General features: G+C 37.8%; 1 protein-coding gene across 45 annotated transcripts in view; it reads right to left on the bottom strand.

The window, feature by feature from the left end:
- Positions 1-27,236, bottom strand: part of RIMS2 (regulating synaptic membrane exocytosis 2) — a 447,420-nt gene extending 420,184 nt beyond the window's left edge. For all 45 annotated transcript variants that reach the window (XM_072924886.1, XM_072924887.1, XM_072924890.1 and 42 more), the window contains exon 1: positions 27,052-27,236. In XM_072924886.1, the coding sequence (XP_072780987.1) occupies positions 27,052-27,221 (170 nt within the window). In that variant the 5' untranslated portion in view covers positions 27,222-27,236. The remainder of the gene's footprint in view (positions 1-27,051) is intronic.
- Between the last annotated feature and the right edge of the window lie 359 nt (positions 27,237-27,595).

Here is a 27,595-nt window from a genome sequence, read left to right as displayed (position 1 = left end):
TTCTATTCCTGTTCTGTGGAGAGGGGGATGGGGAAAGACAGATCTCCTCTAGTATTTAAAGACTTGTTCCTGAATTCCACTGTAGGTTCTTACTATATCAGGTTGTTACAAATTAGGGAAACTGTGGTTTTTCTTACTATTTCAATTCCTGATGTCTCCGATCTTTGCAAAATGTACATCAGAAGACTCTGAGAAAGGCACAGTGCACCATTCCTCTCCCAGCATATTTATCAATGAATAATCAATAATTACCTAGCACAGGACTTCAAATATTTATCTACATAGTAAATCACATCTGTATTAACCTCATTTCACTATTGCCCATCCATTATTCTCTCAACAGAATGGCTAACTTAGTACCCCATATTCCTGTGGAAGTTGACAAATTCTACTTATTTCTGCACCACTATTGGAGGTGAAGATATTAAAAGTCTAAGGATGCACTCACAAGACATCCCTCATGTTGAAGGTTGTTTATCTTGGTGCACATGACTGTATCATTTACTGAAAAAGTGAAAGTCTCCTTTGGCCCCAAGCCAAAACAAAATCATATCTGATTCTTCTGCAAAACCCCAATCTCTTCCTCAATACATCTGCTATATTATATAACATTTCTCTAGAAGAAAATATCATTCCATAGCAAATAACATCCTACTATGAATACACTATGTATTTCAAAAATCATAAAGAGGTATCTATATTCCCAGCTTCAATCAAGAGATTTCACATTATTTTAATTCTATTCCTCACCAACCAGGGGAACAACAGCACCTACTGTTGCAGACCTGTTACCAAATGATATTGCAAACTACATGGCTTGTGCCCAGAAAAGAGATCTGTTGATAGGCATTACCAAATGTAACTGGGTTAGAAACCCCTTCAGTTGTAGTGCCATCTTGTAAAGCGCTGTAGGAAGTGAAAACAGTGGTTTGAAATTAGCAAACTTTTTCTCAGCATGCATGTACATATCTGTGACTATTTTGCCACATTAATTAGTTTTTTCAATCACATCCATATTAGCTTCTTCTATTCCCTTTACAATAGCATAGCCTACAAAGTTTGAGAGATGCTAAAACATTTCTTTGGTGTCATGTTCCTCAAAATAAAAGCCTATAGCTTTCCCCTTAGATTTTTCAATGTCTGATTTTATTATATCCCTTTTCACATATATTTTTTAACACACTCCTGGCAATATTAAACCAAATTCCTAGCTGTGACAGCTGTCTTGGGAGTGCATACTAGCAAATGTGACTGCTTTCTCTATAATCTTATACCCTTAGCTTGGAAAATAATTACTGATAAAAATTCAAAACTGAAATTCCTGGTGTTCCTGAGACACAGGAGCCTAATTAATTGACAATTTTAATCTACAATTATTTTAGCAATTAATAAGGAAAAATTAATAGCTTCATTTTTTACAGGTATTACAAGCCTATGAAAGCCATCCCAACTCCTGAACTGTGCATTTGGCAAACAGAAAGGCTTTTCTGGTTCCGTAATCAGACAGAGGTAAAACAACACACCCAATCTGTCAAGGCTAGAAATTACAAGTGAAGCTAGGTCCATAGGGATCCCAGAAGTGACAAAATAGCATTTAGGAAAGACCCACAGAGACATTCAAACAGGACTGGCAATAATATGCCAGTTGAGCTTTGGATCAATAATGTAACAAAAAGCAAACAGGTGAAAATGGGCTAAATATAGGAACAGCTATAGCAAATAATAAAAAAATTATAAAACATGCTTGGTGATTTTACATGGCCATATTACCAACAGACTTTCTGATCTATGCCACTTTTAAACACAATGAAACAAAACAATCAAACACCAGCAGCCTCTCTAAAAGTCTATGTTCTGAGAAGTTCTTTAAAATATTTGTGCATAACACAGCGCAAAGTATTCCTTGTAGGTGGCTATGACCATAACCTTTTGGATGGCCTCTTTTCTAAATGTTCTGTAGATTAAATAGAAGACACCAGATGAATATAAAATTAAATAGAAATCCTGATTACAATAGACGTTCTCAAAAAAATAAGCCTATGAAATTTTATTATGCTAACATTTGATAGTGATCGGATATCCTCAATTTCTTCATTCTCTTCCTGGAAATGGGCAGAGACTAGACTCTGCAAAGGTTTTTGGTGGAAAGCCAGAGATTTCCCAGCACTCTTCTGTTACCTTCTAACTTGTACCTGGAGGAAAACAACCTCCTTTCTTAAACAATGGAATCTCAGAATCATAAAAATTGTACAAAACCTCCAAGATCACCAAGTTCTACCTTAGACTGAATACCACCATACCCACAAAACCACATAATGATAATATCCAAAGTGAACCCCCCCAGGTGCAACTTGAACCATTTTCCTTTGTCCTATCCCTGGTTGCCTGGGAGAAGAGGGACAACTCCCACCTCAACACAATCTCCCACCTCATTGCAACAAAAAAGGACACAAGGAAGTTTCAAATGTTTTACTTATTCAGAATTCTTCAAGTGTTGTCGGAACTCAAAATGTCCCTCAGACATTTTTAGAGGTTCCAGGCCTTGGTCAAAAGTATTTTAGACCCTGGCAAGCAGCTGAAAACAGCTGTGATCTTGAGTTTGAACCATGGAATGAGTTACCAACTTTGAAGGTGGAACAAGCGGCCACAGAGAGTTAGATGGTATAGTAAAAGTAGTCACAAATTAGAGGGAAAATTTTTTTAGTATTGTACATGGGGGTTTTAACACCTGTACAGGGGGGTTTTACTTTGTACATGGGGGTCAGGAGTTCTAAGATGGAGGAAAGTGGGCCTGATCCTGTTCTTCCTCCTTCTTCTTCCTTACCTCCATGTTCTTGGTGATGTTGGCACTCACAGATTGGTTTAGAGTAGAAGAGCACATTGTAACATAGATAGTAGGTATTGGGGAAAATCTGTAAACATATAATACATAATATATCATATAAAAGATAGCAGCAGCCCTGGGCGAGGGGAGAGACGACGGAGACACCGGACAGTGAGGATGTCAGGAGAGTGTGTGCCTCTGCCTGGGTCGCTGACCTCGGCAGCCACAGCAGGCGAAGGCAATCTTTTAGATAACGAGCAATAAACTGCCTTGAGACCAAACAACAAGAGGCTGCGGAGTCTTTCTTTGGAAGCACAGGTTGGAGGAGAGACTTTACCACCACACGAGACCCCTGAATCAATCCCGGGGTTCTCACAAAGTGTCTCTTTGTTCAGTCTAATCTTCTGACATTTACTCCTTCAGACTTTTTGGTTGGCATACCATTTTATAACAGAAACTGAAGAAAAAGGAAGTATTTAAATAACCAAAAATTCTGAAGGACTGAAAGAACATTATTTCAGTTTCATCACTACATTGTAGTCTAGAGAGAAGTCCAGAAAATCTTCTTGACAGACTTTCCATCACAGAAGACATCATCAGGACACATAATCTTTCCCTGAAAATCCAACTCTTATCTAAAATGAGCAAGAAGTTCCAGATGTGAATTAAGTGCCAGGCTGAAAAGTGAGAAGTCAAATTTGACCTAGAATTTCTTTGTATGTTTTCAGTCTGACATGGATATGAGGTAAGGAGATTAAAGACAAAACCTTCAGAACATTCAGACTGATCCCCACTCCCCAAATTAATTCCAAAATAATAAAAAATTCCTCCTCAGTTTCAAGGATTTCAGAAAAAAAAAAAAAAAAAACACTTTTTTGTCCAATAAAACTGTTTCTTTATGTATGAAAGAGTCTGGCAACAGCACCACAGCACTCCAACCTTTCATGCAGATTTGCATGTGTAGCCTGCAACAAGGAATAAACACAATTCTGGAAAAACATGCCATAAAGTCACTCAGGCTTAAAGAAGAATGGTGAAAACCAGAAGAAATTAGTTATATTCTTCCAAGTGTAGATGAGCACTTCATCCACAAGTCAAGCTTCCAGATTTATCACTTGAAATGTTAAATAAACTCAGGGGAAAAAATATGAAAATAAAATCTTCCAGCTTTTTAAGACATTGTGATTATTTCCTCAATGGGAAGTCAGTAGGCTGTAATTTAGTCTTACCCTATAGGTGTAAGACCACACCCTCAGCATCTTCTAAAGCATTTTTCTGACTAGAACACTTACTCTTCATCATTTGGAAAAAATTCCAGGGATAGTACAGAAGAAATTTCATTTTTCTCCAAACTGTTTATCTGTGAATACCTCAGAGATCTTCCCCTTACTCACTTATTCTTTTGCCCCTTCTTGTGCATTCTTTTTACAGAGATTGACCCCTGACTAAAAGGGCAGCTGTCTGAGTGTGTGGAACTGCTCCAGTAAAGTAGTCCTGGGAGAATAACCCAAGATGAAATTCAGATGGTAGAAGTTATAAACCAGGAAACAGAAGGGTATTGTTCTCTGGCCCCAAACTTTTTTAGAAAACTGTTTTAAAATTTTTCAAATTCTGGTGGTAAAAGTGAACAAACAAACAAAAAAAAAAAAAGAAAAACCTCTAAACATAAAAAAAAAAGAAAAATAAAAAAGGAAACAAGAAAAACACCCTAAAAAGCAGGTGAAAGTGTAAAACTACATACCTTTTATCTTAATGTCTTTGAATATTTGATGATAAATGGAAAAAGAAAAAATTCCACTATGTGTCTGACTTAGCAGTTTGCCTCAATTGTATTTTAAGAAACTGATTAACACAAATTCATCCTTCAAATAAATTTAAGGTTGCAATTTGTGTTAGTTCTAGATACTATTCTTCTATCACATCTATAAATTTTTATTCTTATCTCTTTGTATGTTTTCAGCATGAGCTCTTTTCCAGATTGTCCAAATATTAATGAAAACAGAGGCTTATTTAAGATTAAATTCTTTGGGGAATGTCCTTTGCAGTTACATTTTTAAAAAAAAACTTAATGGCAAATGGTTACCACAAATTTCAGCATAACCCAGAGTAGCCATGAACATCTAAAATATAAAAACTCCTGTGAGCCCCCAAATGCTAACTATATAAATTAGACAAGGAAAGATAAGGAAAGGAAGGCAATTAAATTTATTCTCTACTATTCTATAAGGATGGGACTAATTTAGTTTTCTGAGGAGTTAAAGAAGATTCTTGTTCTAAATTAGACAACAGAAGGCTACTTGTTCATTGATAACAATAATTAGAAGTACATTTTGTTTGTTGTCTGTGTTGAATACACAGAAAAGTATATTTAAATACTATATAGTGTAGATAATATCAAAGTTTTCATAGCAGAGGTTTAGCCCATTATGCTGCCAGGTTAATATAAGAATGAAGCATTGGTTCATTTTAATCAAATAATAGAACAAAACTAATTTAACATTTTATGCCTATTCAGGATGAAAACTTAGTTGGTTTATGCAGTTTCACTGGTTATTTCAGAGACTTCAGTCCTCACTAAAGAGAGAGGCAGACAAACTTAATAATAATCTCTCACTGTATAGACTAACTGGGCTGAAATTTTTGTCTTACTTGAAAAACATGTCAGATCATACATTCTTAACATTTCAATATTTCATTTGTGAACGCACTATTTAACCATAAACGTTGTTCTGTCACTGATGGAAAAGAGAAAGATAAATGAGAGAAAGGCATTACATTCATCTGACATACCAAAAAAATGCAGAGAGGAGAGCATTCCCAGTTCACATAAGGAGAGGAATATACAAGGTTCAAACATAGCAGTGATTTTTTTTTTTTAATGGAAGGCTGAATATCACATATTTAGATTTTTTCCACAAACTAGAATTACTTTTTTTTGACCCACTTTAATCGGGAGTTTGGGTTTTGCAAAAAGCTGCCTGACATGCTGCCCAGAATTAAGGGTCCTGGAAGCTCCAGCTGTCTCTGTTGCTGAAGAACCAGGGACTGAACAAGTCAAAGGATGCAGAATATGGCTTCCCACCAGCCTGCCAATGAGGCTGCCAAAGAGCTGGGGAAAGGACCTGGCAGAAATTCAGGTTTCTTCCATCAGAATCCAGATATCAAAACCTGCCTTGCTTTAAGCATCACATGAAAAGTTCTGTCAAAAAAAATCCTGGCAAAAATTGAAAATAATATTTCATTACCTCAATGAACATGCAAATTCAAAAAAAAAAGTTGAGAAGGTGTGATGAAGCCTTAAGTACATCAAGACCTTACTGAGGATCTGAAAAGATCCCAATGAGCTCAGAAGAACATCCAAAATACACTGCAGTAGAAAAATCTGTCGGTAGAATTTGAAGATAAATAAAACCCTGAAAACTTAACACAAAAGAAAGGTGTTTTCTCCTCTTGAAAACTTCCTAATGTCACTTTTTACCTGGAACTGCCCTTCAGTGGTTGTGCTGAACAAAACCCTTCTCCTGCTCCCTTCCTTCTTCTGACATCTCCCAAATGCTGTTTCTGATGCTTAATTCCTTGTAGGAGTGGAGTAACAGTTGCACTAGACAAAAACTACCTGTATCATAAAAAACTCTTACAAGGAATAAGCACAGCAGGGGAAAGAAAAAAATTAATATAGGAAAGAAAGCAAGTGCTACCAAATTCTTGTGAAGTCAAAATAGACATAGTCACATACTTAATCCTTAAATATTACACATCAAATAAAATCTTGTGTTTATCCCATTTAAAAAGTATACAAGGATTTTTTGTTCTTATTTTAACCAGATACACTTAGAAAAATAATGTATATTGAAATTGAGTGTTAGTCCATAAAAGAAATTGAAAAATACATGGAAGCTTCTGAGGCTCACTGATGAGATCAGGAAAGAGTAATACTTTGTCACAAATCACTTCTTTAATCACTTTAAATGAAACCTGAGGAATTAATAGCAGCTGCGGTTTTTCCTTTCCTTGCCCTTTTTTACTTTATTTTCTCCATTTTATTTCCTCCAATGTTATATTTCCTTTATTTCTGAACCACGGAAATTTATGACAGCAAGCTAAATTCATCTATCATAAATGTCCTTGCAACAGATTTCCTGACATATAGAAACATTTTTTTTCCTGCAGTGTAAAAGGCCTAAAAGGACAGGTCAAATAAACTCCACCTAATAGTATTCAACAGAAAAACTGCTGAAACAAGAATGAATGTCATTATTCACTCTTAGATTACAGCTGGGGGCAGAGCAAGCTAATTGCTTCATTACAAAGGACGGATTAGATTATTAAGAGTGAAATTATTATCAAGTGCACTATCATGGGGTTATGCTGGATTCCTCATTTCTCCTGGTGGCATAGTTGTACTTATGGCAAAACAGTGTTTTTAAAACCTTAAGTATCCAGGAGGCTGAACTTTCTGTTTTAAAATGAGGACAATGTCACTTTTTTCATGCTTTAATCATTTTCTATGTAGAGTATTACAACTTTTCCTAAAAAATATGAGAAAACATAACTTATATAAAATTCAGCAACCTCCATGTCCAACAAGAAACAAGAATAACCTGGGAGAAAAACATCACCACACACTACAGTTGAAAACATGACAGCAGGGCAAGCTACAGGTTTTGCAGCAATAGCTACTGCTATATTACATGGGTAGTAGATGCATCCTGCAGGTAATGGAATTTCAGACGATACCAAAGGTAAACCTAAACAAGTCTTTTGTCATGCATCAGGACTCAGATATCCTTACCTCTGTGATCAGCTATTTTTTATAGTATACCATAACTGTCACAGAGAGGCTTTCTTTTTGTGGAAACCAAGACACAGGAAACCTAGAGAGACCTGGTAGACATTTTAATTTTGTGCTATTATGGAGTAGTACCTCAAATTTGAGTTGCATATCTGAATCCAGTGAACATGGAACATGTACCATGCTGCAGATACTGGGAAATGTGTTCTGAGAAGACCTTGGATTCTCAACAGAGAATAATAATCTACCTGAAAACACAAATTTCTCAACTTTATTTTCAACCACTAGACTTCCCAGTGAAAACTTTTGCAATAATAACATCCTTCCTCAAGGACAGAAAATAAAAGAAGAGAAAGAGAGAGACAAAGATGAGCACACTAAGATATGAGTCTCGTGGATGATGCGCTTTTGCTCTATTTTTACCAAAAGCCCAGAGAAAGGAACAAAACCTACTTGTTCTGCTCCAGGGGCAACATTTGTTCAAGGCAGTAAAAATGTATTTTGGGAGTGCAAAAGGATAATCTAAGTCAGATTTGTTCTTGTTTCTAATCACTTCCTTCTTTGTGAGAGTGCAACAATTCCAAAACTTGCTTACAAATGTTAAGGTCAATTCCCTCTCCACTTGTGCCCAGGAAACACCCACAAAACAGCTGAAGATAGAAAGTAGCAGTCCTCAAAAAATCTTTGTATTCCTCTTCAGTACAGGCAGAAACAGGGCTGGGTGATTTCAATGTACATTCAGCATTTTGGTGTCATTTTTACAAGCACCTTGACTCAATAAATCCATCCTCTAAAGAACATAGATCAAACTGCACTAACTAAAACTGGATAAAACAGATTGTTAAAATAAAAAAACATGGACAAACAAAACTAGGGTAGAAATGTAGACTACACCTTCCTTTAAGTGTATCTGACAGATTGAGAAAGCACAAGTAGGTTGTAGGAAAGCAAGGAAGTGAATAAGCAAATGAACAGAAGCTGATAGGAACCAGGCTCACGCATTTTGACTGGCACGGCTGTCTGTCACAAGCAAATTAAAAACAGTACTTCAGTCGGAAATGGTGCAGCTGACAGCACAAAAAAAAAGCTTCAACTATCAGATGCCAGCTCTTAGAAATAACAATAAATAAATATGCCCTTTTAGAATTTTGTTATTTTGATACTTACTTGACAAAACTGGATGAATTTATCAGGACAGCAGTTAATTTTGTTAGCACCCATTCCTTCAGCAAGAGAAATACAGGGATTTTCCACCAAAAAGAGATAGTAAAAAGATGTAGCTACAAAGATCATTCTAGACAATACAACATCTATATTTACATATTGCCTACTACAGATAAAATAGTATTAAGGTGTTTTAAAAGGCAAAGTAAAAAACTTTGGATCTGAAAGATTTTCTTAATGAGACCCCAAAGGATATTGAGTAGCTATTGTTTACTTTTCAAAAATAGTTATGTTTTTAATCAAAATCATATGCACACACATACAGAGGATATTTCAGATTTTTAGTAATAGTTCAGTGCATTCATAACTTCTACTTTACACTTTATTATTGAAATAGCTTTATTTTAGCTTTAAATCAGAAATGTTCTTCAAATATAATTTTTTTATTTCCAGAAACATTTGTATAAAAATTGATTCATGTAACTCAAATAGTGTGCGTGCTCTTAAAGGTGAGCTAACTGTTTGTAAAGAGAGAGAACAAGAACCACTGAAAGCCCTACTGTCCTCCCTTTATCTACTGTAAACAAACAAAAACCTAAAGCTGTATCTACATAAAAGCTGATGTCATAAGTGAAAATATCAATTTGCAATTTCCTTCAGCTCCTTCACTTTTTATTACTGCAAGAAGAATACTTACTGCACATGTGATTATTCTTGAACTTTAACCCAAAGCTTTATCATGTTCGTGAAACACACACTAATTTCAGCTTATTAAATTGTGAACCTTTATACAGTGTGTATTGCACAAATTGATGTTACACAAAAATATCCAGAGGTAGCAAAGTAGTCAAAGACGTATGAGGTTAATCAAGTAATTAAGTTTAAAAAAATAAAAGGAGCATGCTCTAGAACCCACAGTGAAAACCACTGAGTGCTGATACTACAAGGCTTGCTAACTTCTTTGCCTTTTACAGGTACAGTGAACAGCTGGATTAATTTCAATAGTTAGAATGGATAACTGATTTTACTCTTGCTAAGATATTTTTGGACAAGGTGGCTCAATTTTCTGCATTTATTTTACATATTTTATCTATTCATCTACATTTGGTGGAACATTAGATATTATAATGTTTATCCACTTCTTAGAAGGTAAAATAATATCAATCTTTACAGGAATTACCAGAAAACACCTTACTGTGTAAGCAAAATAAAGACATCTGCAAAATATTAGAAGCCAATCTACAATCCATGCTTTTACTATGTGCACCTCCTGCTTGACCAATGGTAACAGTAAATTTTAATTTACTGCTAACAGGAAATTTGGAAGCCTGTACAGTGAATATGAAAATAAAATAAGTATCCTTTTTATCAAGTAAGAAGGCAGAAAATCTTACAAAACCAAAGAATACAATTCCAATGTGACAGACTGTGTTTTCATTTGTTTCAAGATTTCACCAGGATGGGCACTACACCTCACTTCAGATTGTTGCTCTCTTCACTCTTCCTCAGGCAGCAAAGACAGTTCAGGAAATACAAATTCATGGCTTAAATTCTACAGGGCTGGAGCAAGGTGGTCTGCAGCCTCTCACTCCCACATGGCCCTTATAGGTTTTGACATAAATGATGAGAAATGATGGAGGTAATTTCTTTTCTTTCACAATAAGATTAAATCAGAAGCAATCTAATGACATTAGTAGACTTCTAATAGAATAAAAGAATTCAAGTTAAACCAAAATTCAGCTCTATTGTTTCATTATGGAAACAAAATTTTCAGAAAAGCAAAACAAGAAAGCCATGAAGTGTTTTGTTTGCCAGTGAGAGGGTCTAAACCAAATATTTTCTTGCAAGCTTCACCATATCTCTATAAAATGAGTTGGGGGAAGTGAATAGCTTCAATTAAGTCTGTATTAAAATACAAAGAACTGACAGACTTAAATGGTCATCTCCCAGAATACTTTTACATACAAAATGGATATAAAATGAAAAAAAAAAAATGGAAAATCCTATCTTGTATGACATACATGAAAGTAAAATAAAAATATTAAACTAGAATTTACTTGATTTAAAATTTATTTGGAGCATTGGAAGAAATATATAACTCCTTGCGTAGAAAAAAAATTCTTGTTAAACATGAATATGTCTTTCACAATATCTTTTATTTTTCAGAATAATTCCATTATCATCTCAGGTAGATCTCTATAGAAGTTCTATTTTCATTTTCTAGAGAGAGAAGCATCTAATGTAAGTGCTCCTTCTTTACATATAGCATTGGGAGGAAAGACCTGGTATTTCATTTTACACTAACACAGACATTCCAGGCAGCAGTACTACAAACCAGTAATGGAGTCACTGTACAGTCAGGCACTGGAAATTTTTAACCAGTCACTGAAACAGTCCAAATATTAACCTGTGAGAAAGTAAAAGCTCATTATATCCTCCAGAAATGTGTGTCTGACGTTGATAGGAAAATGTTCAAAACAAAGTTGTAATAAAATTACTGGCTTCTGAATGAATATGACATTTTTTAAATGTATAATTTATCCAGATTTGGGGGCAGCAAATCTTTCCAGAAGAGTGGGCTTTGATTATGAAAGGAGGACCATCACGGTCATTTGGGGATATTACACATGTTAACATGTTAAAATATTGCTTTTGTAGTAATTTTTACCAGGATTCTAGAGGGAAGACATGAGAAAGGGGACAGCTGTTTTATTTTTCAATACAATGCAGATCAAAGAAGACAGTTACAGCAATCCAAGAGAAAAAAAATCTAACCAATAGTAGAATGTAGGTCCTCATGAATACTGGGCTAATATTAGCAACCAAGTAGTATAAAATATGTGAATATTTAATATTCCTACATAATAGTCCTAGTCCTGATAGATTCATTTCTCTTCTGAAAGAATGAAATGTCCTTCTAAATATAGCATTGCTTAAAAATAAGAATGCTAGGTAGGCATTCAGAAAATTGCTACTAGCATGGCAATATTTTTAATTGCTACATTTGTCAGGTTTTTTTTTTAATTCAATTAAGCCAATGAGGCTACATCTCAAATACACGAGTAAGTCTGCATGCCTGCAACTTAGGAGAATCAATTACTTTTATTGCAATTATAAGAAAAATTAAACACTTTGATGCAAAGTCTATCTTTCTTTTTTATTTTGGCATAGACACTAACAATGATAGGTTCACACTTTGTATTTCTCTATGTAATTTTAAAAACATTCAGTAGTTAATGAATTCATGACCCTAACATACTGAAAGTCAATCATAATTTTTGTAATCTACAAGATCTCTATTTAAAATTATGCTTCAGTAACAGATTAAATTAAAACAAAACTATTTCTGTGTCCTCTTTTTAAAAATATTGATGTAGCCTATATTTCAAGTAAATTGCAAACAAACTTAGAGCCAAAGCCATCACACGGTTTAAATAATCAGAAGATCTTCCCATACAAAATCTAAAATACTAGGGGTGAAGCAGCTCTCCCATTATTTTACACAACAAAAAGACTGTCCATTCACCTGTGAAAATACAAGTGTGCACATTTGCAGCAATTACAACTATGGCCTTTGCTACACACCTTTCATTATTTTTGTCCCAGATCACATTGGAAAATGCAGCAACACAGCTTTACAGAGCTTATTCACTTAACCTGAGTCATCTGAGGTATTTCATCTCACCTTTTTGCCTTCATCCTGTGAGATGAACTAACTTATGTCTGAAAATCAGAGCTTTAAAAGTGTAAAAGAAGAAAACCTGCTGCTTGATATGGAGACACAAAACCCAGTTCTATCTAAAGTAACAACACTAATGACTTTCCAACTCCAGTTATTCAGCAGAAAAATTTTATGAATATTTTGTTTTCTTCACCAAAAAATTTTCAACACTAATTTTGGTGGCATAGATTCACAGACCTTAAACAGCAAATTCAAAATCAGAAATTAGTTTGTACACATTTGTCCACTGGTTCTCTCTATGACTGCAAAATAACCAGCCTTTGCAGACTATGGAAATAGTGGTGGAATAATTCCATTGCTCTCAGAGACTCCAAAAGTACTGTAGCTAATCTTTCTCAGCCCCTCAGCTGTGCTAGCTCAGCGTTTTGTAGGACTGTACAGTAAATCAGATGAGTTCCTTTCTGTAGCTTAAAAAGATGCTCTGCCAAAGTGATGAAGGGGGAAAATATTTTTTCATTAGTTTAACCTCCCTGAAATAGTTTGTCTAGGCAGTTCAACAGATACTTGCACCGGGCTATGATGGTGTCATGGAGGCAGGAAGGAGCAGCTGGGCTGGCAATGGAGCTGCGGGTGCTGCACTGACAGCACGGAATTGCCTGGGGCTCTGGAGCTGAATTTAGCCTCTCAGATCTGCCTTCTAGAGAAACCTCTCTTTTTCTTACTGTATTGATTTCGCAGGGACCCAGGGAGAGTAGTATCTCTAAGCTCAAGTTAGCCTTTGCAAATATATTTGCTAAATAAATATTGTGGTAGATTAACCTTGGATGGCTGCCAGACACCCAACAAGCTCTTCATTCATTCCCCTTCCTCAGCAGAACAGGGCAGAGACTATGATGGAAAAGCTCATAGGTCAATGTAAGGACACTTATATTGACCTATGAGAGACCACTCACCAGTTACCAGATTCCAATTTTGGAAGAATAATTCAAATTATTGCCAGTTAATAACGGGGTAGGACAATGAAAAAAAAAATCTAAAAACACTTTTGCCCCCAGCCTCTTCCTTCTTTCCAGGTTCAGCTTCACTTATGAACCTTCTACCTCCACACTTGGAGCAGTGCAGGTGGAGGGGGCAGGGATATTGTGGTCAGTTGAGGGCTCTTCATCTCTGTGACTCTGTCACAGGGAAATGTCCCTGTAACATGACTCCTTTTTCCTCATACTTGTCCCCTGGTCCAGAGTGGGGTCCTTCCCATTGGATACAGTGCTTACTGAACTGCTCCAACATGGTCCTTCCCACAGCCTACAGTTCTTCAAGAACTGCTCCAGGTCTCTTCCACGGGGTGTAGTCCTTCAGGAACATCCTGCTCCAGCATGGGGCCCCTGGAGAATCAGAAGTCTTGCCCGAAGACCTTCTTCAGTGTGGGTGCCTCTCTCCACGGGCTTCAGTACCTGCCAGGAGCCTGCTCCAGAGTGGGCTCTCCATGAGGTCCCAGCTCCATACAAGGTGCACCCATCAGCCCTAGCATAAGGTCCTCCACAGGCTACAGGGGCTCAGCTGCCTCCCCATGGTCTTCACCATGGGCTGCAGGGCAATCTCTGCTCTGGTGCCTGGAGGCACCTTCTGCCCCTCCTTCCTCACTGACTTTGGCATCTTCAGGGTTGCTTCTCCCATATTTTTCTCACTTCCTCTCTCTTACAGGATTTTTTATCATCTCTTACACATTATCCACAGAGATAACGTGTGACTGGCCAGCAGTGTCACTGCTGACAATATAGCCAGTGGCAGATCCATTTTGGAACTGGGGGAAACCAATTTTTTCTGACATGAGGGGATGTCTTGGTGTCTTCTGCCACCTCTGCAGCTTCACCCCAACACCTGGACATGTAAATGCAGCATGAATACTTCCTTCACACCAGAAGAAGTTATACCATTATTAATTATGAATCTAGTGAGTTACATGCTTCCATATATGTAAGTTTTTATGTTGCCATTTATTATGGAAATATAAACTTCATTATTAATTAAAAGGCAAAGAATAGTTGGGTTGGTGGGCATCAGTTCAATAACTCCTTTCCTTCCTTTGTTTCACATATTGAGAAAAATTTTGAAGAAAATCTTTATTAAGTTGAAACTAAGGGTAGAATATGTTTTGGTGATGTAATTACAAAAACTATTATGCAGATGTTCAAACACTCCCTAAAAAGATGCTAATGATGTCCAAACATATCAAGCAACAGAAAGGCACAATGGAGTTTAAACCTCCTTCCACATCCTAATGCCATTCAGGAATTAAATAAAATATACTCATATCCAAGATAGAAGATTTTTAATGGCAATTTCCCTATTTTAACACAAACTAACATCTTTCTTTTGGGCAGCTTTGATGAAAATCCAGCAGTTTCAATGGCAGGCAAAAGCTGTTTTAAAATAGGTCATCATGTTTAGTCTTATTCATGTTAGGACCAGCAGTCCCTTTGAAATACAAATTTTTTGTGGATTACTATAATAAAACACTCCTAAGCCCTTATCAAAGAAAAACCTTGTGGCTATGAAGAGTGACAAAACATGTTACCAATTCTAAACTGCTCTTTTTTAACCTAAAAATAAAATTAGGGGTATATCATTAATTATTTCAATATTACCAAGAAAAAAAATACATCAGTGCTTTTTACTTATTAAAATGACCCCATGATCAATACCTATTGAACTATGACTTAGTTTCCATAGTGAAACTCCAGATTCAGTGAATGATTTTTGATTATTAAAGTTTTATTAAGATAAATTATAAATCTAAACAAAGGTACTATTTTAACCCATATTCCTTCAATAAACAAACTTCTTACTTGTAACTGACTGGTCTTAATTAAGAAATAGTTCTGAGACATTAAGTTAGGACATATTGACTAATTCTATAATTTTTATCACTCTTCTTTGTGCAGAACAAATATGACCATGCATACAAAAAGTTAGAAATGTGACTAAATGTTTATTTTTTTCTTTCTCCAAAAAAAACCTTCTTTAATACATGAGAATATCTGTGTTATAGAAAGCTTGGGAATATAGAACTCAAACAAAATTTTAGACAAGAGCACTCAGCAAATTCTGAAGAAGACAAGCTCATGTAAACTCTACAAAGTTGCTAAAAACACTTATCTTCCAACCATGTCTAAGTAAATTCAAAATACATAAACATATGTGAAATGAAATGAAATGAAATCTAATGTGCTCAGCTATAGCACATTAGATTTCATTCAGCTTTGGCCACCTGCATTTTCAGATATCAAGCAGACAGAATTCAAGGCTTTCAAATAACAAGTACTTTCTCTGTACTCTACCCTGAAAGCACCTTTTCCTGGCCCAGTGCCTTCAGAGCATCCTCTACAGCAATTTTTCAGAAGAACCATAAACAGGGCAGAAGAAAAATAGATTTGGATTTTTAAAACATATTTTAAAACTTGGAAGGTACAGTTTTTTAAGAAAAACATGGATACTAGAAAAAATACGGTTTTCTTTCAATCATATTGGGATTTTTCTTAACTTTAAAATCTTGTGGAATCTTTGGTAAAGTTCCACAAAAAAATTACAATTACTGCTTAACTTGAAATGTCTTCTGATGTAATATGTATTAGCATGGAAGTAATATCAACACTTCAGAAATATTTACAATTCACTTAAACATAGCTCATCAGACTTACTACATATATGTAAATCAGACTATCATCAAAATATCAACAGGCATAACCTTACTACCAATCCAAAGAGTTAATACATTAAAAAAAAAAGAACAAGCTGCTTCATTCTATCCATAAAATAATATTAAATTCTTAATTTTACACAGTTCATAGTGTTTGCTATGATATTTCATCACTTCATTACAGCAAAGTTGCAAGTAGTTCAAAAAAAATATGATATTTTCCTGAAGCATTTTAACTTTAGTAAAAAACACATGTTTGATAAAAGCATAATCCTCAGCCTTCTAAACGTGACAGTGATGTTATTTTTCTAGCTGTTAGATAATGCATGGTTCAGCTGTCACTTACTGTGCAGCAGTTGGTTACACAGAATGAAATGAATCATAATGGCAATGACTAGCCAAATTAATGAAAGCATGCTGAATCAAAACTCATGCTCCCAAACTGTCTCTGGGCCTGATTCAGCAAAAATATATTTGATTGAAATACCGTACAGCATAGTCCATAGATACCTGTTTATGCAGACCTTCAAAGCAAGAAAATGCTAAATTCAGAATGCACAGCGGGACAACAGTACGTTTTTAACAGACTACCATCAAAAGTGACCTACCAGCTTGTAAATACACAGTAGCTAAACAAATCCCATTAAAATAATACATAGCAAAAGAGAGATGGAGTGTGAGTTAAGGAAAGAAACTGTCAAACTGAGTTTATAGAGCTTCCTTTGGGTCTTAATGTTACATTGTTTTAATCCTACAAGTAGTAGACAAATCCTGTTTGTGACTTCCCATCTAGCAATCTGACTAGCTTAATCTATGAGATTCTACCTTAAAATATCTGTTACTCATTCATATTGGGGAATGGCATAGGAAGGTTTTCTTTGCAATGCTCTTTTGATGATGGGAATGCTTAATCTTAATGCTGGAAAGATTTAATATTCCAAGGTCTTCTTTTAGATCTCATTCTTCAAAGGGTTTCTGAGTTCAGTATAAAAAAATATACCAAATCCTAAGAATAACCATGAACTAGAAGGGAAGCATACTCAGATTCCCAGCAGTGAGTCTCAAATAATAAAGATATGGATAAATGAGCATATCCTAATTAATAATTGATAGAAATATAAGTAAAATATGCAGATTGACAAACAGCTTCTAGGAAGCTATACATGTCAGTGTCAGCTGGCAAAGTGTCCATGGCATACTTACAGGACCAAATAGTGAAGAGTTACTCTCAAAGGCAGAACTCTGCAAGGCAGACTCAACTTACAGAAGTCTGTGAGATAGACTTCTACATCTGACATATTCACTCTATTTTCTTTTTAAGTCCACAGCCAGAAATAGGCTCTGCAATTCATCTGGCCTATTTGAAATATCTAATTTAAGATGAGATGGATCACGTCCTAAAGGCACCTCTTTATTTCCATTTGCTTCAAATTGAACCTAAGTGATTTCAGAAATGGATGTCTTCCTCTCTAGGTATTCAGATCTGGTCAGAAGAATCCCAAAGAATTTCTGGGCTCAAATAGTGTAATCCAAGCTCTAAATGATGTAATGTGGGAATGAAAAAGATACTAAAACTGAGGCAATGATGGTTTTTGACCAAACAGTTCTATGTGTACTGAATTAAAGAAGTCTGGTTTTGTGAGGACTCACACTCCATGATGGATTTATTTTGATGCCAGTGTTGGTTCTCCCCTATAAGAACCCCTCAGTATGTAGAATGGTGTGAGTAGACTTTTTCAATCAGGAGTATGGACAATTGCTTCCACTACCCATCTTCTTATTTTCATTAAACCCCTAGTAATTATGTATTTTTGGGACCTCAAATTTTTTCAATTTTTTTGTAAGTCAACCAACATCTTGCACCTGCTGAATAAATATGGCAGCAGATGCAACTCTTTCCCTTAAAATAATACAGCATTTGTGTATTTCCAGGTTGGTGAAAGGTCTCCTTTATCAGGAAGATGTTTGAACACAGCTCTCTCTTCCCAAATGAACAAGTTATGGGTAAAACATGAAAAGTTATTCTGCATCCTGACAATGAAGGCATACAATTGTACAGTCAGGAATGCAAATGGACAGGCAAGAGAAAGTCAAAATATCTCTGTGATTAGGATACTCTCTCTCCAGAGGCATTCCTGCTCCAAGGGCTGTTGTGCATCTTATTTAAGCACTTGAATGTAAAATCCTTAAGAGGCATCTGATATAGACAGAATACAACTCAATGGCACTAAAGACAAACAATGCATAGTTGCAGTAATCAAATTCAAAATACAAAATGAGGAATGACTGATTCAACAAGAGTTCTGCAGAAAAGCATGGTGAAGGGATAGTAGATCACAAGCTGACCATGAATCCATAAGTGCTATACCACAAGAAAAACCTTAAAGACATGTGACATGGTCTATACAAGAGTTCCATGCAAGACAGTTTTATCCTCACGCTCTCCCCATACTTTTGGAATATGTGTCTGGGTTTGGACACAGAAGTCTAGAAAATATGACCTGTTGAATACACAGAAAGGAGTGCTGAGAATATACAGGAGGAGATATGATTGCATTTGTGAAATACATAAAAGGTCGCTGCAAACAGAAAAATAACAGACTGCATTGTGTTTCCATTGTGGACAGACTAAGTGGCAAATGGCAGGAAAGAGATTTAGGTTTAACAGTAAGGAGGAAATTCTAGTGGTAAGGATAAGGACTTTGAGTAACTGAGATAAATTATCTAGGGAATTCAAGAAATCTCCATCCCTGTTTGAGTCAGCAGTAGAGTCATTCTTCTTACACCATTCAGTAATAATCTATCATTTGAAAAAATGTAGAATATTCATCCTGCATACAAGAGCTTTACCCTAAAATCTGCTTGGCCCACTCTTCACTTTATGCTACATAGGCAACACAGCACTTGCAGAGTTTATTAGCTTTGAATTCAGTGCATCGTCTGCTATGTGCCCTTGCCTTGGCCAGGAAAGCTATTTATTTCACTGGTTAGGTGGGGTCCCACAATTGACAATCACTAGGTTATACAAATAAGTGTCAGAAACTGCTGTCTTAAGAGCTGGTCATGCCTTGAGGCAAAGGATGAATTGGAAGACCTGTTGAGGTCACAACCAGCAATGTTTTCTATGCGTTCTCTGGGCCTTAAACAGCTTTAAAATAATTTATTTTCACTCATCCTTTCTGTAATCAGAAAAATGTATAAATGCATCAAGAGTTATATAAACACTATACGGAAAAAGATTTCTTGCTAACATGCTGGAGTACACATTTCTGAAAAGTTATATGAAAGATTGTTGTAAACCATTTTCCAAAACAGGTTAACTGCTTCTACTCACAATTTTATTTAAAGGTGAAAAACTTGTATGTCCTTCATATGCTTAAGATAGTACATATTCTAAAGTAAGTCTGGCCTCAAAAATACACAGAATCAAAATGCCACATTATATTGAATACCTAGAAATGTTATGACCTGATAAATATTCCGACTATAAATACACTATTATATTTGCTCTAAGAAACGATTCACCTTAAAAATATTAATGTCAAATAAAGAATAGGTCATCAGGAAGTATTTAAGCAAGCTCATATGAGATTTAAGAAAGAACCAACCCAATAGAGACAGTAAACAAAGAAAATAATAGGTTTCATGTGTTGTTTAAAGTTTAAAGATTTTCTTATGAACTTTCTAAATAGAAGCACTCAGACCTGTTTGAAACATGAGTTCAACTCTTGCTAACTCCTGTTAGAACAAACAGGATTTCTCACTATATTTTTAATAAAAAGTTTAAAGTTTAAATCAAATTCTTTATGGCCTCACATCAAAACTTAGAAACTCCTAAAGATACAGATACATAAAGTCAATTATTATGACTATTATGTTTCCTCTATCAAAATGCATGAGTTTGACTTCTTTATCAAAATGCAACTGCAAGCATGTAATACGATGACAGCTGATACTTAAATTCAAGACTATAAAAACACTGTCTTCCACCTTCAATGACAGAAACCAGGAGAACTTGCTTTGAACCCCTACACTCCAAAAATCACATGTATTTACTTCTTATATGCTCTGCTATTCCCCTAATACAATCTCTTACTCTTTGTTACATTAACTCTTACAGTCTCAGTCCTTACTGACATCTTTGCAGCTTCAAGACTATAGCTTGGAGAAACTACATGAGGACACAGTCACCACATGATATCATGCAGAAGCAGCTGCACAGCACTAATTTTGCAATGTTACTGTATCACCAGAAGTACAAATAACTCCTGAGATGAAGTTGTTGGAGTTTACTGAATTTATAAATGCACTACCAGAGATGGTGTAAACTGTTTTTATTAATAAACTATAACAAACCCTTAATCAAATTATTTCAAGGATGTAACAGTTCCTCCTGTTACACCATGTAGTCCTGCAAAAGAGATCTAAACCCAGTAAGCACTGAAAACAATATTGGTTGATATGAACTTCAGATTTATAATACCAATAACTTTTAACGATGGCTGCTTTTGAACGCCATTCGTAGACAGCTAGTGTTTCTAGAGATTCTCCCTGTTTATGAGTTTAAATTAGAAGACTTGCCCACTATTAGAGAGATTAGGTTGTCTAAGGTAAATTGTAACCAATAACCTTGATATAGTAAGATATATTATTAAAACAGCACATGTGATCTAAATTTAACTTAAAAAATCATCCCCACCTCAAATGTCATTGTTAATGTATAATTTCAGTTGCAGTAAAACAGATGAGATCATAACTCATCACTTAATGTGTTCTTGGGATTTTATCTCCGCAAGTTTCTGTCAAAATGCATCATCAATGAAGATGTTGGAGGAAAAGGAAAGACCACACCAAAATAATTCTTCTTGGAAAAGGTTGTTCTAATGGTCTTAGAAACTTCCCTAGCATTCTGACTGACTGTAAATATGAAAATAAAACTTGAAGGAAGCCACTAAAGCAAAAGGGTGAGAGGTGGCATTAAACTGAATAAAATCGCATTCCACTGGATTAAAATTGCACATTAAAATTATTAATTCACTTTTTCCTCCCTATTATGGAACTTTGAATATATTGAAAGTATTTTAAAACTTCACTAGCAGGGTAAATCCATATTTTACATCAGTTCTGCAGTAACCTATCACTTCTGTGTATTTTGACACTTACAATATATACACTAATTAGCCATTGTTTTAATGGAAAAATCAATTATTTGACATTCTCAGTTATTTAGATGTGACCCAGATCAGAGACGCATGCAGAAAAAAACCCAGAATGGACCATTCAGTCCCCTAAACTCATCTCCAGAGACCACTGCATCTCACCCAGTCACTGCTTTCCAGGATACAGTCCCAGCACCTTAAAATTATGATCTCCACTCCTCTCTTTTAGATGTAAAATTTCTTTTTCTTTTTCTCCTTTTTTTTTTTTTTTTAAAGAGTGCAGAAAGATATTTATTGACAAGATTACAGAAAGCACATACTATCTGGGTTTGAATGTCTATTTTGGGGGTTCTTTTTTAACTAAATCCTGTATCTGTTAGACTGTTTCTCAGCCCTATACGATGCCAAGCCTTTCTACATCCAACCGATCCTACTTGTACTTCTTGGGAATGCCTGCACTATCGCATTCTTCTAAAACTTTACTCAACACAAGAATTATCAAGCCAAATAATTAGTGTAACTGCCACCTTGCATAATCTCCAAATACATTCTGCTTAATCACTAAGAAGTACTACTTTAATCATTTGTAGACAGTGTCTAAAAGTGAGTGAGGTTCTTTATAGAACAATTGTAAACTCTGATTCCTCTTGAAGAGCAAATGATACAAGCCATAACAACTTGACAAGTATTATCTACAGTATAAAATGTCTAAGCATGTGATAAGAGTGAAGAGCAAGGAACAATGACAATTTTGAGAGAGGCCCAAAAAAGCAGTACAAATTATTAAAACAAAAGAAAGGGCAGACTATAAAGAATATTACAAGGGAGTAGAATGAGGTGGTAGGAAGGGAAGAGGACATGGTAGGGCAGGAAAGAGGGCAACTCCTCAACTATAGATATATGTGTGTGTGTGTGTATATGTATATATATGTATTTGTGTAACTTCCACTATCACTTATTTTATACTGCACAAAGTTATTACTTTTAAAGTCACTTGGACCATATTTGATTTTATAATACATAGAAACAAGAGCAAAATTACAAGTGGTGTAGCAACGAACTGTTCTAATCAGCACTCCAAATTCAGACAAAATGCAGTGTAAAACTATGGAAGCATAACATAACTAACTTTGCCTGGAGTCTAGTTTACTATTTAGACAAAAGCAAATCTTTTTGCCTTTTACTCTAGAAACTCCAGGAATTCCTATACATATCTCCATTTTCCAAAAGCAAAATCAATAATCACCACATATATCTCCTCTCTCCTTCTTTTCTCCAGTTCTGAAATCCAAATCCAAAACATACAATGCTTTTAAGACAGTGTAAGTCAGAGCTCACTATTTATAAAGTAGGATAATTATTTATAAAATACTACAATAGCTTTGTGAGTCTGACATTTACAGTTCTGTGAGTCACGCCCAACAATCTATTGCTTCTTCTTCCCCGGGTGAGCGTCCTGTCCCACACCTCACTCACTCACAGTGTCATACAGAGCTCACAAAGCCCAGCCTCCTTGAGGTTTGTTTGTCAGAGGTTTTGTTTCATGCAGTGTAGTCACCCCACTTTTACAATGTCTCTGCAGTCACTGCCACAGTAACTGAGCCTGCAGTCAGATGTACCTTCCTAAAGTTCACTCTGGACTTGACAGTGGTGGTTAACAGAGAGCCACCATCCTCTAGCTAGCCCACTATATATCCACCTTTCTTAGATAAATCAGCTGACAAAGCCACACATTTTGAAAAGAAATCTTTTACAAGGACCTCATGGTAAACCTGTGATTCTTTGCAAATATATGAAAAGTTGGGTGATTTCATTTAAAAAATTTATCTTGGGAAAATTTGTCTACTACTGGGCCAGACTCTCATGAAAAGTTGAAATATATGTCTTTTCAGAGCTATGAGTCTGACTTTATGAGGAGAACATTTTATCTCTAGAATTGCTCAGCAAAAGAGCTGGAAACTCATGATATTTCAAGTGGGAAAGTGTAGATGTGCATCACACAGACGGAAACAGAAGTCTTAATAAATAATGGCAGCATCCTAACATCTATTTTTTTTTTCCTGTGTGTATTCTTTCAACACGATTCTTTGATACAAAAATAAAGTACAAATTAAAATTTAAAAAGCACAAGACTGATCCCATAAATCAGTCTGTATGAAGGAAATGTGCTGTCTAAAATCTGTTAAAAAGCTTACACACACAAAACCAGATTTTATAAGAGGAAGGATGCACATAATTTAAAGGAAAAGTGATCATCAATAAATTCTATCCTCTATCCAAGTCAGTAAAATAACCACAAAGAAAAAAGTTGAAAATATGTAAATATTCTTTTAACAGCAAAGACCTACACCCAGAGTACAGACATAAATTCACTCTGTCACGCATTATGCATATTAATCGTTATGCAAAATATATATTCAATAACCTTGTCAAAAAGACAACTTCTTTGCCCATAATGTTCAAAATACACTCCAAGGGTCCCAAAAATTCCAGAAAAGAGACAGTCAAAGCAGCAAAGTTTGCCACCCATCTTTTTTGAAGCAAAAGTTCCACCTCAGGAACATAGTGCACAACTGTAGCTCAGCGTGTTTCACAGACCAAACCAGGCCAAAGGACAGAGCAAATCTGGAAAGCTTCTGCTTTCCATGCCATCATGTTCCATCAAATCCTGGCAAGAATTCATGCTGACCCGATCACTATTAGTTGCTACAGATTACAACTCAATACCATCTGTATTTCCTTTCCCCAGAAAAAGTAAAACAAGCATAAGGACAAATTATGTATCTATTTTAAATCCACACATCTTTACCCCAGGGAGTGAAAGGAAAAGAATAAATAGTCCACATTACAGATGTGAGTCACACTACTTAATGCTCTTTTGGAAAATGCTCAAATACCACAGTGATGGGAACAGCATAAGAATTTGAAAAACACAAGATAGAAACAGAATGGAGAAAGGAAGTAGAGCCCAGGGACTAGTCATTCATACTGACACTCAATCACCATAAATTATTTAAAAAAATAAATAGAGGGAACACATGCTTGCTGCTTTCTTCAACATTTGAACAGTTCTTGTGTTAATATCTCTAAATGTCAACTTTTGTTTTCAGTGTTTTTTTAATCCTGATATATTTCTCCACAGAATGAAATGACACAAATTTATTGCTGAGGCAAAAATACCTTCCACTTCAAAAGAAGCTTGCCTTCGAGGAGAATTACACTTGAACAAAGACTGCAGTATTTAGCTCTATATTTATCTCTATGCAATAACAGTAATTCATTCATATAAACATAGGAGGTTTTTTTTATTCTTTCTCTTCTTTTGACAGAAGGAAAATATCTCTCAAGAGAATGAAACTCAGTAATATCTACATAAAGATGCTGGTATGACTTTGGTGGAGAGTTGTGCTTGATAAATCTGTAGATATTTTTAGAATAAACATGTACCTGATGGTTCAAGGAGACACTTCATTTTAAGAAAAATGAAACTGATGAGTTATTCATCTGACACCAGCTCACTTCTCAGTATCCTCCAAAATATTGTGAGCCATCTATTCAAATTCCATTTTCCTAATAGCACTGCTTTAGGCTATCCTTTATATATAAACTTTACACCTTACCATCTCCCTCACAGCTTACACAGAACTCAAGAGGACACTTTTAGTGAGACATAATGAGAAACTAAACCTCATAAAAATTTTATCTTTAGATTTGATCAAGACCTTTTTTTTTGCCTATTGTCTGCTTCCAAGATTCTCAGTATCACAAATTAAAACAATTCTGCTTCATTTCTTAAGTTAGTTTTACCTTACCATTACTTGAGAACAGTTTATTCTTCATTTGCAAGCTTAACCATTCAAGCTGATCCTAGTATTGTACTGATATTTTACTTTATATTTGATCATAAATATTACAGTCCACAGCAAAATTAACAAGAGCCTTCTTTAAAATTTTAATACTATTATTATATATTTAAAATGCAAACTTAATTCCTTGAATTCCTGCAGCTTCCAACTTCAGTTTCCATTTCTGCTAATGATTTTTAAAAAGAGTGCAGAAATGTTAGACAAAAATTTTCATTTATTTTGATATATCATGCAACTTAATAAAATAGTCTAAATTGTTTCAAAATAAAAGTATCCCAATAGCAAACAAACTGTAGAGTAAGAGACTAAGATGTGGTGACAGAAGAAGGCATGGTACTTTATTTCCAGTGCTCGCATTACACTGACATGCTTCAGAATGTTTGACCAACAAAAAACCTTTTTAAACAGACTTTGAAATGGTTTTAGATCTCCTCAATATTTAGGAGCTGTCACACAAATTATATTTGAAGTTTTCAGTGTGATGCTAATAATAATGCAATGAATCTTGGAAATGGACTTCCAAAGTCAGCAACTAAAGCCCAGAAGACAGCTTCCAGGTGCTGAGTGTGAAAGGCCAGCTGCAATCAACTTGCCTAAGACACAACGCTAATTTTGATACAAAAGAAAAAAACCGCTTAGAGTATAGAGCTTCATCTTCACCACACTCATCAAAGTCACGTTCACGACAGCAGTAGCTTTGCTTATTTTTAAGCCACTAGCAGTCAGCGTGATAACTCCATCACTAAGAGAGAACAGTTTTCTCGACTTTATTCCGTGTCTGCCAGCCAACGGGAGAAGGGCGTGACCCACGGCAGCGGGACCCCCTGCAAGGAGACCGGTGTCACCCCGGGAACGGGGCACAGCGCACGGGGAAAGCTCGGGCTCCCCCGGGCCCCGTGCCGAGCCGGGTGGCCGCGGACAGCTCCCGGTGCTGAGCTGGGCCGGGTGGCCGCGGACAGCTCCCGGTGCTGAGCTGGGCCGGGTGGCCCCGGACAGCTCCCGGTGCTGAGCTGGGCCGGGTGGCCGCGGACAGCTCCCGGTGCTGAGCTGGGCGGGGGGGCTGTGGACAGCTCCCGGTGCTGAGCTGGGCCGGGGGGCTGTGGACAGCTCCCGGTGCTGAGCTGGGCCGTGTGGCCGTGGACAACTCCCGGTGCTGAGCTGGGCCGGGGGGCTGTGGACAGCTAGCTCCCAGAGCAGGAGCCGGGTCGCTCCGGACAGCTCTTGCTGGTGCCGGGGCCGGGGCCGAGGCCGGGGCCGTGGCTGCCCCCACGCCCGCGCCGGGCAGGCGGAAGGCGTCCCGCTTTGCCCGGCGCCGGGGCTCACGCTTGGAAAGAGCAGCGGGGCGGGGGCGGGCGGCAGACACGTTGTCGGGGGAAGATGGCGGCTGTGGCAAACCCACCCAGCCAGGCGGCCGGAGCCCAGGCCCCGGCAGTGCCGCTCCGCCCGGCAGGGCCGCCGCCGCCAGCGCGGAGCCCGCCGCGCCCCCGGCACCGGGCCCGATGCTGCCGGTCCGCCCCCTCCGGCGGCGCCGACCGCCGCCCCGACCCACCCCCGTCCTCCCGGTGGAACACGCCGGGTGAGGACGGCACCTGTGCGGCCATGTTTGGCTCCCGGCTCCCGCCGGCGCCGGGGCGTGCGAGCCGGAGCCGCCCCGCAGAGCGCGACTGAGGCAGGCACGGAGCGCTGCCGCTTCCCCGGCCGCTCCCGCGGGTCCCTCCCGCCGTGCCCCACACTCGCCCGGCACCGAGCACCCCTGCCCGACCCCGGCCGCCCCACTCCTCTCTCCCGCCCTGGCCGTGCCGCCCCCGGGGCCAGAGGAGAGAGTTCCGCGGCCGGGAGAACGAGAAAGGGATGCGCCCGCCCTTACTTGAGCACGGATTGCTCCTTCTCCTCTTCCTTCTTCTGGCGGTCCATGACGGCCAGGATGATCTTCCGCTCTTCCTCCGTGAGGTGGCTGAGGTCCGGCATCTCGGGCTGCGGGGCTGGAGGAGGCTGAGGAGCGGCGGGGCCGCTCCGGGGCCCGGCGGGAGCCGACATGTTTGGTGGGAGCTGCCGCCGCCGCTACGAGAAGCGCTGCCCGAACTCCGGCAGCACCAGCGGGAGCGGCCGGCGCCGGGAGAAGCACATACAAATCAATACCCTGTAATGAACCGGCAGCCTAGTGACGGCCCCGCCGGGGAGGGGCGGGGTGCCCAGCAGCCCCGACCTCGCACCCACCCGCCGGGCCGCCGGCGGCAGCGGGAGGACGGGGACGGAGGGGCCCCAGGGGGCGAGCAGGGGGAGCGGGGAGGGGAGAGGGCAGCGCCGGGAGAGGAAGGGCCGGGGGCGGGGTGGGGAGGGAGAGGGGAGAGGGCAGGATTAGCCGCGGGAGCGCTCTGGTTTGGGTGCGAGCGAGATTATCCCAACCCCGA

The sequence above is a fragment of the Taeniopygia guttata genome, chromosome 2, assembly GCF_048771995.1.
Source record: "Taeniopygia guttata chromosome 2, bTaeGut7.mat, whole genome shotgun sequence".
NCBI lineage: Eukaryota > Metazoa > Chordata > Aves > Passeriformes > Estrildidae > Taeniopygia > Taeniopygia guttata.
The sequence above is the reverse complement of the archived record's forward strand: the minus strand, read 5'-3'. Positions and strand labels throughout refer to the sequence as shown.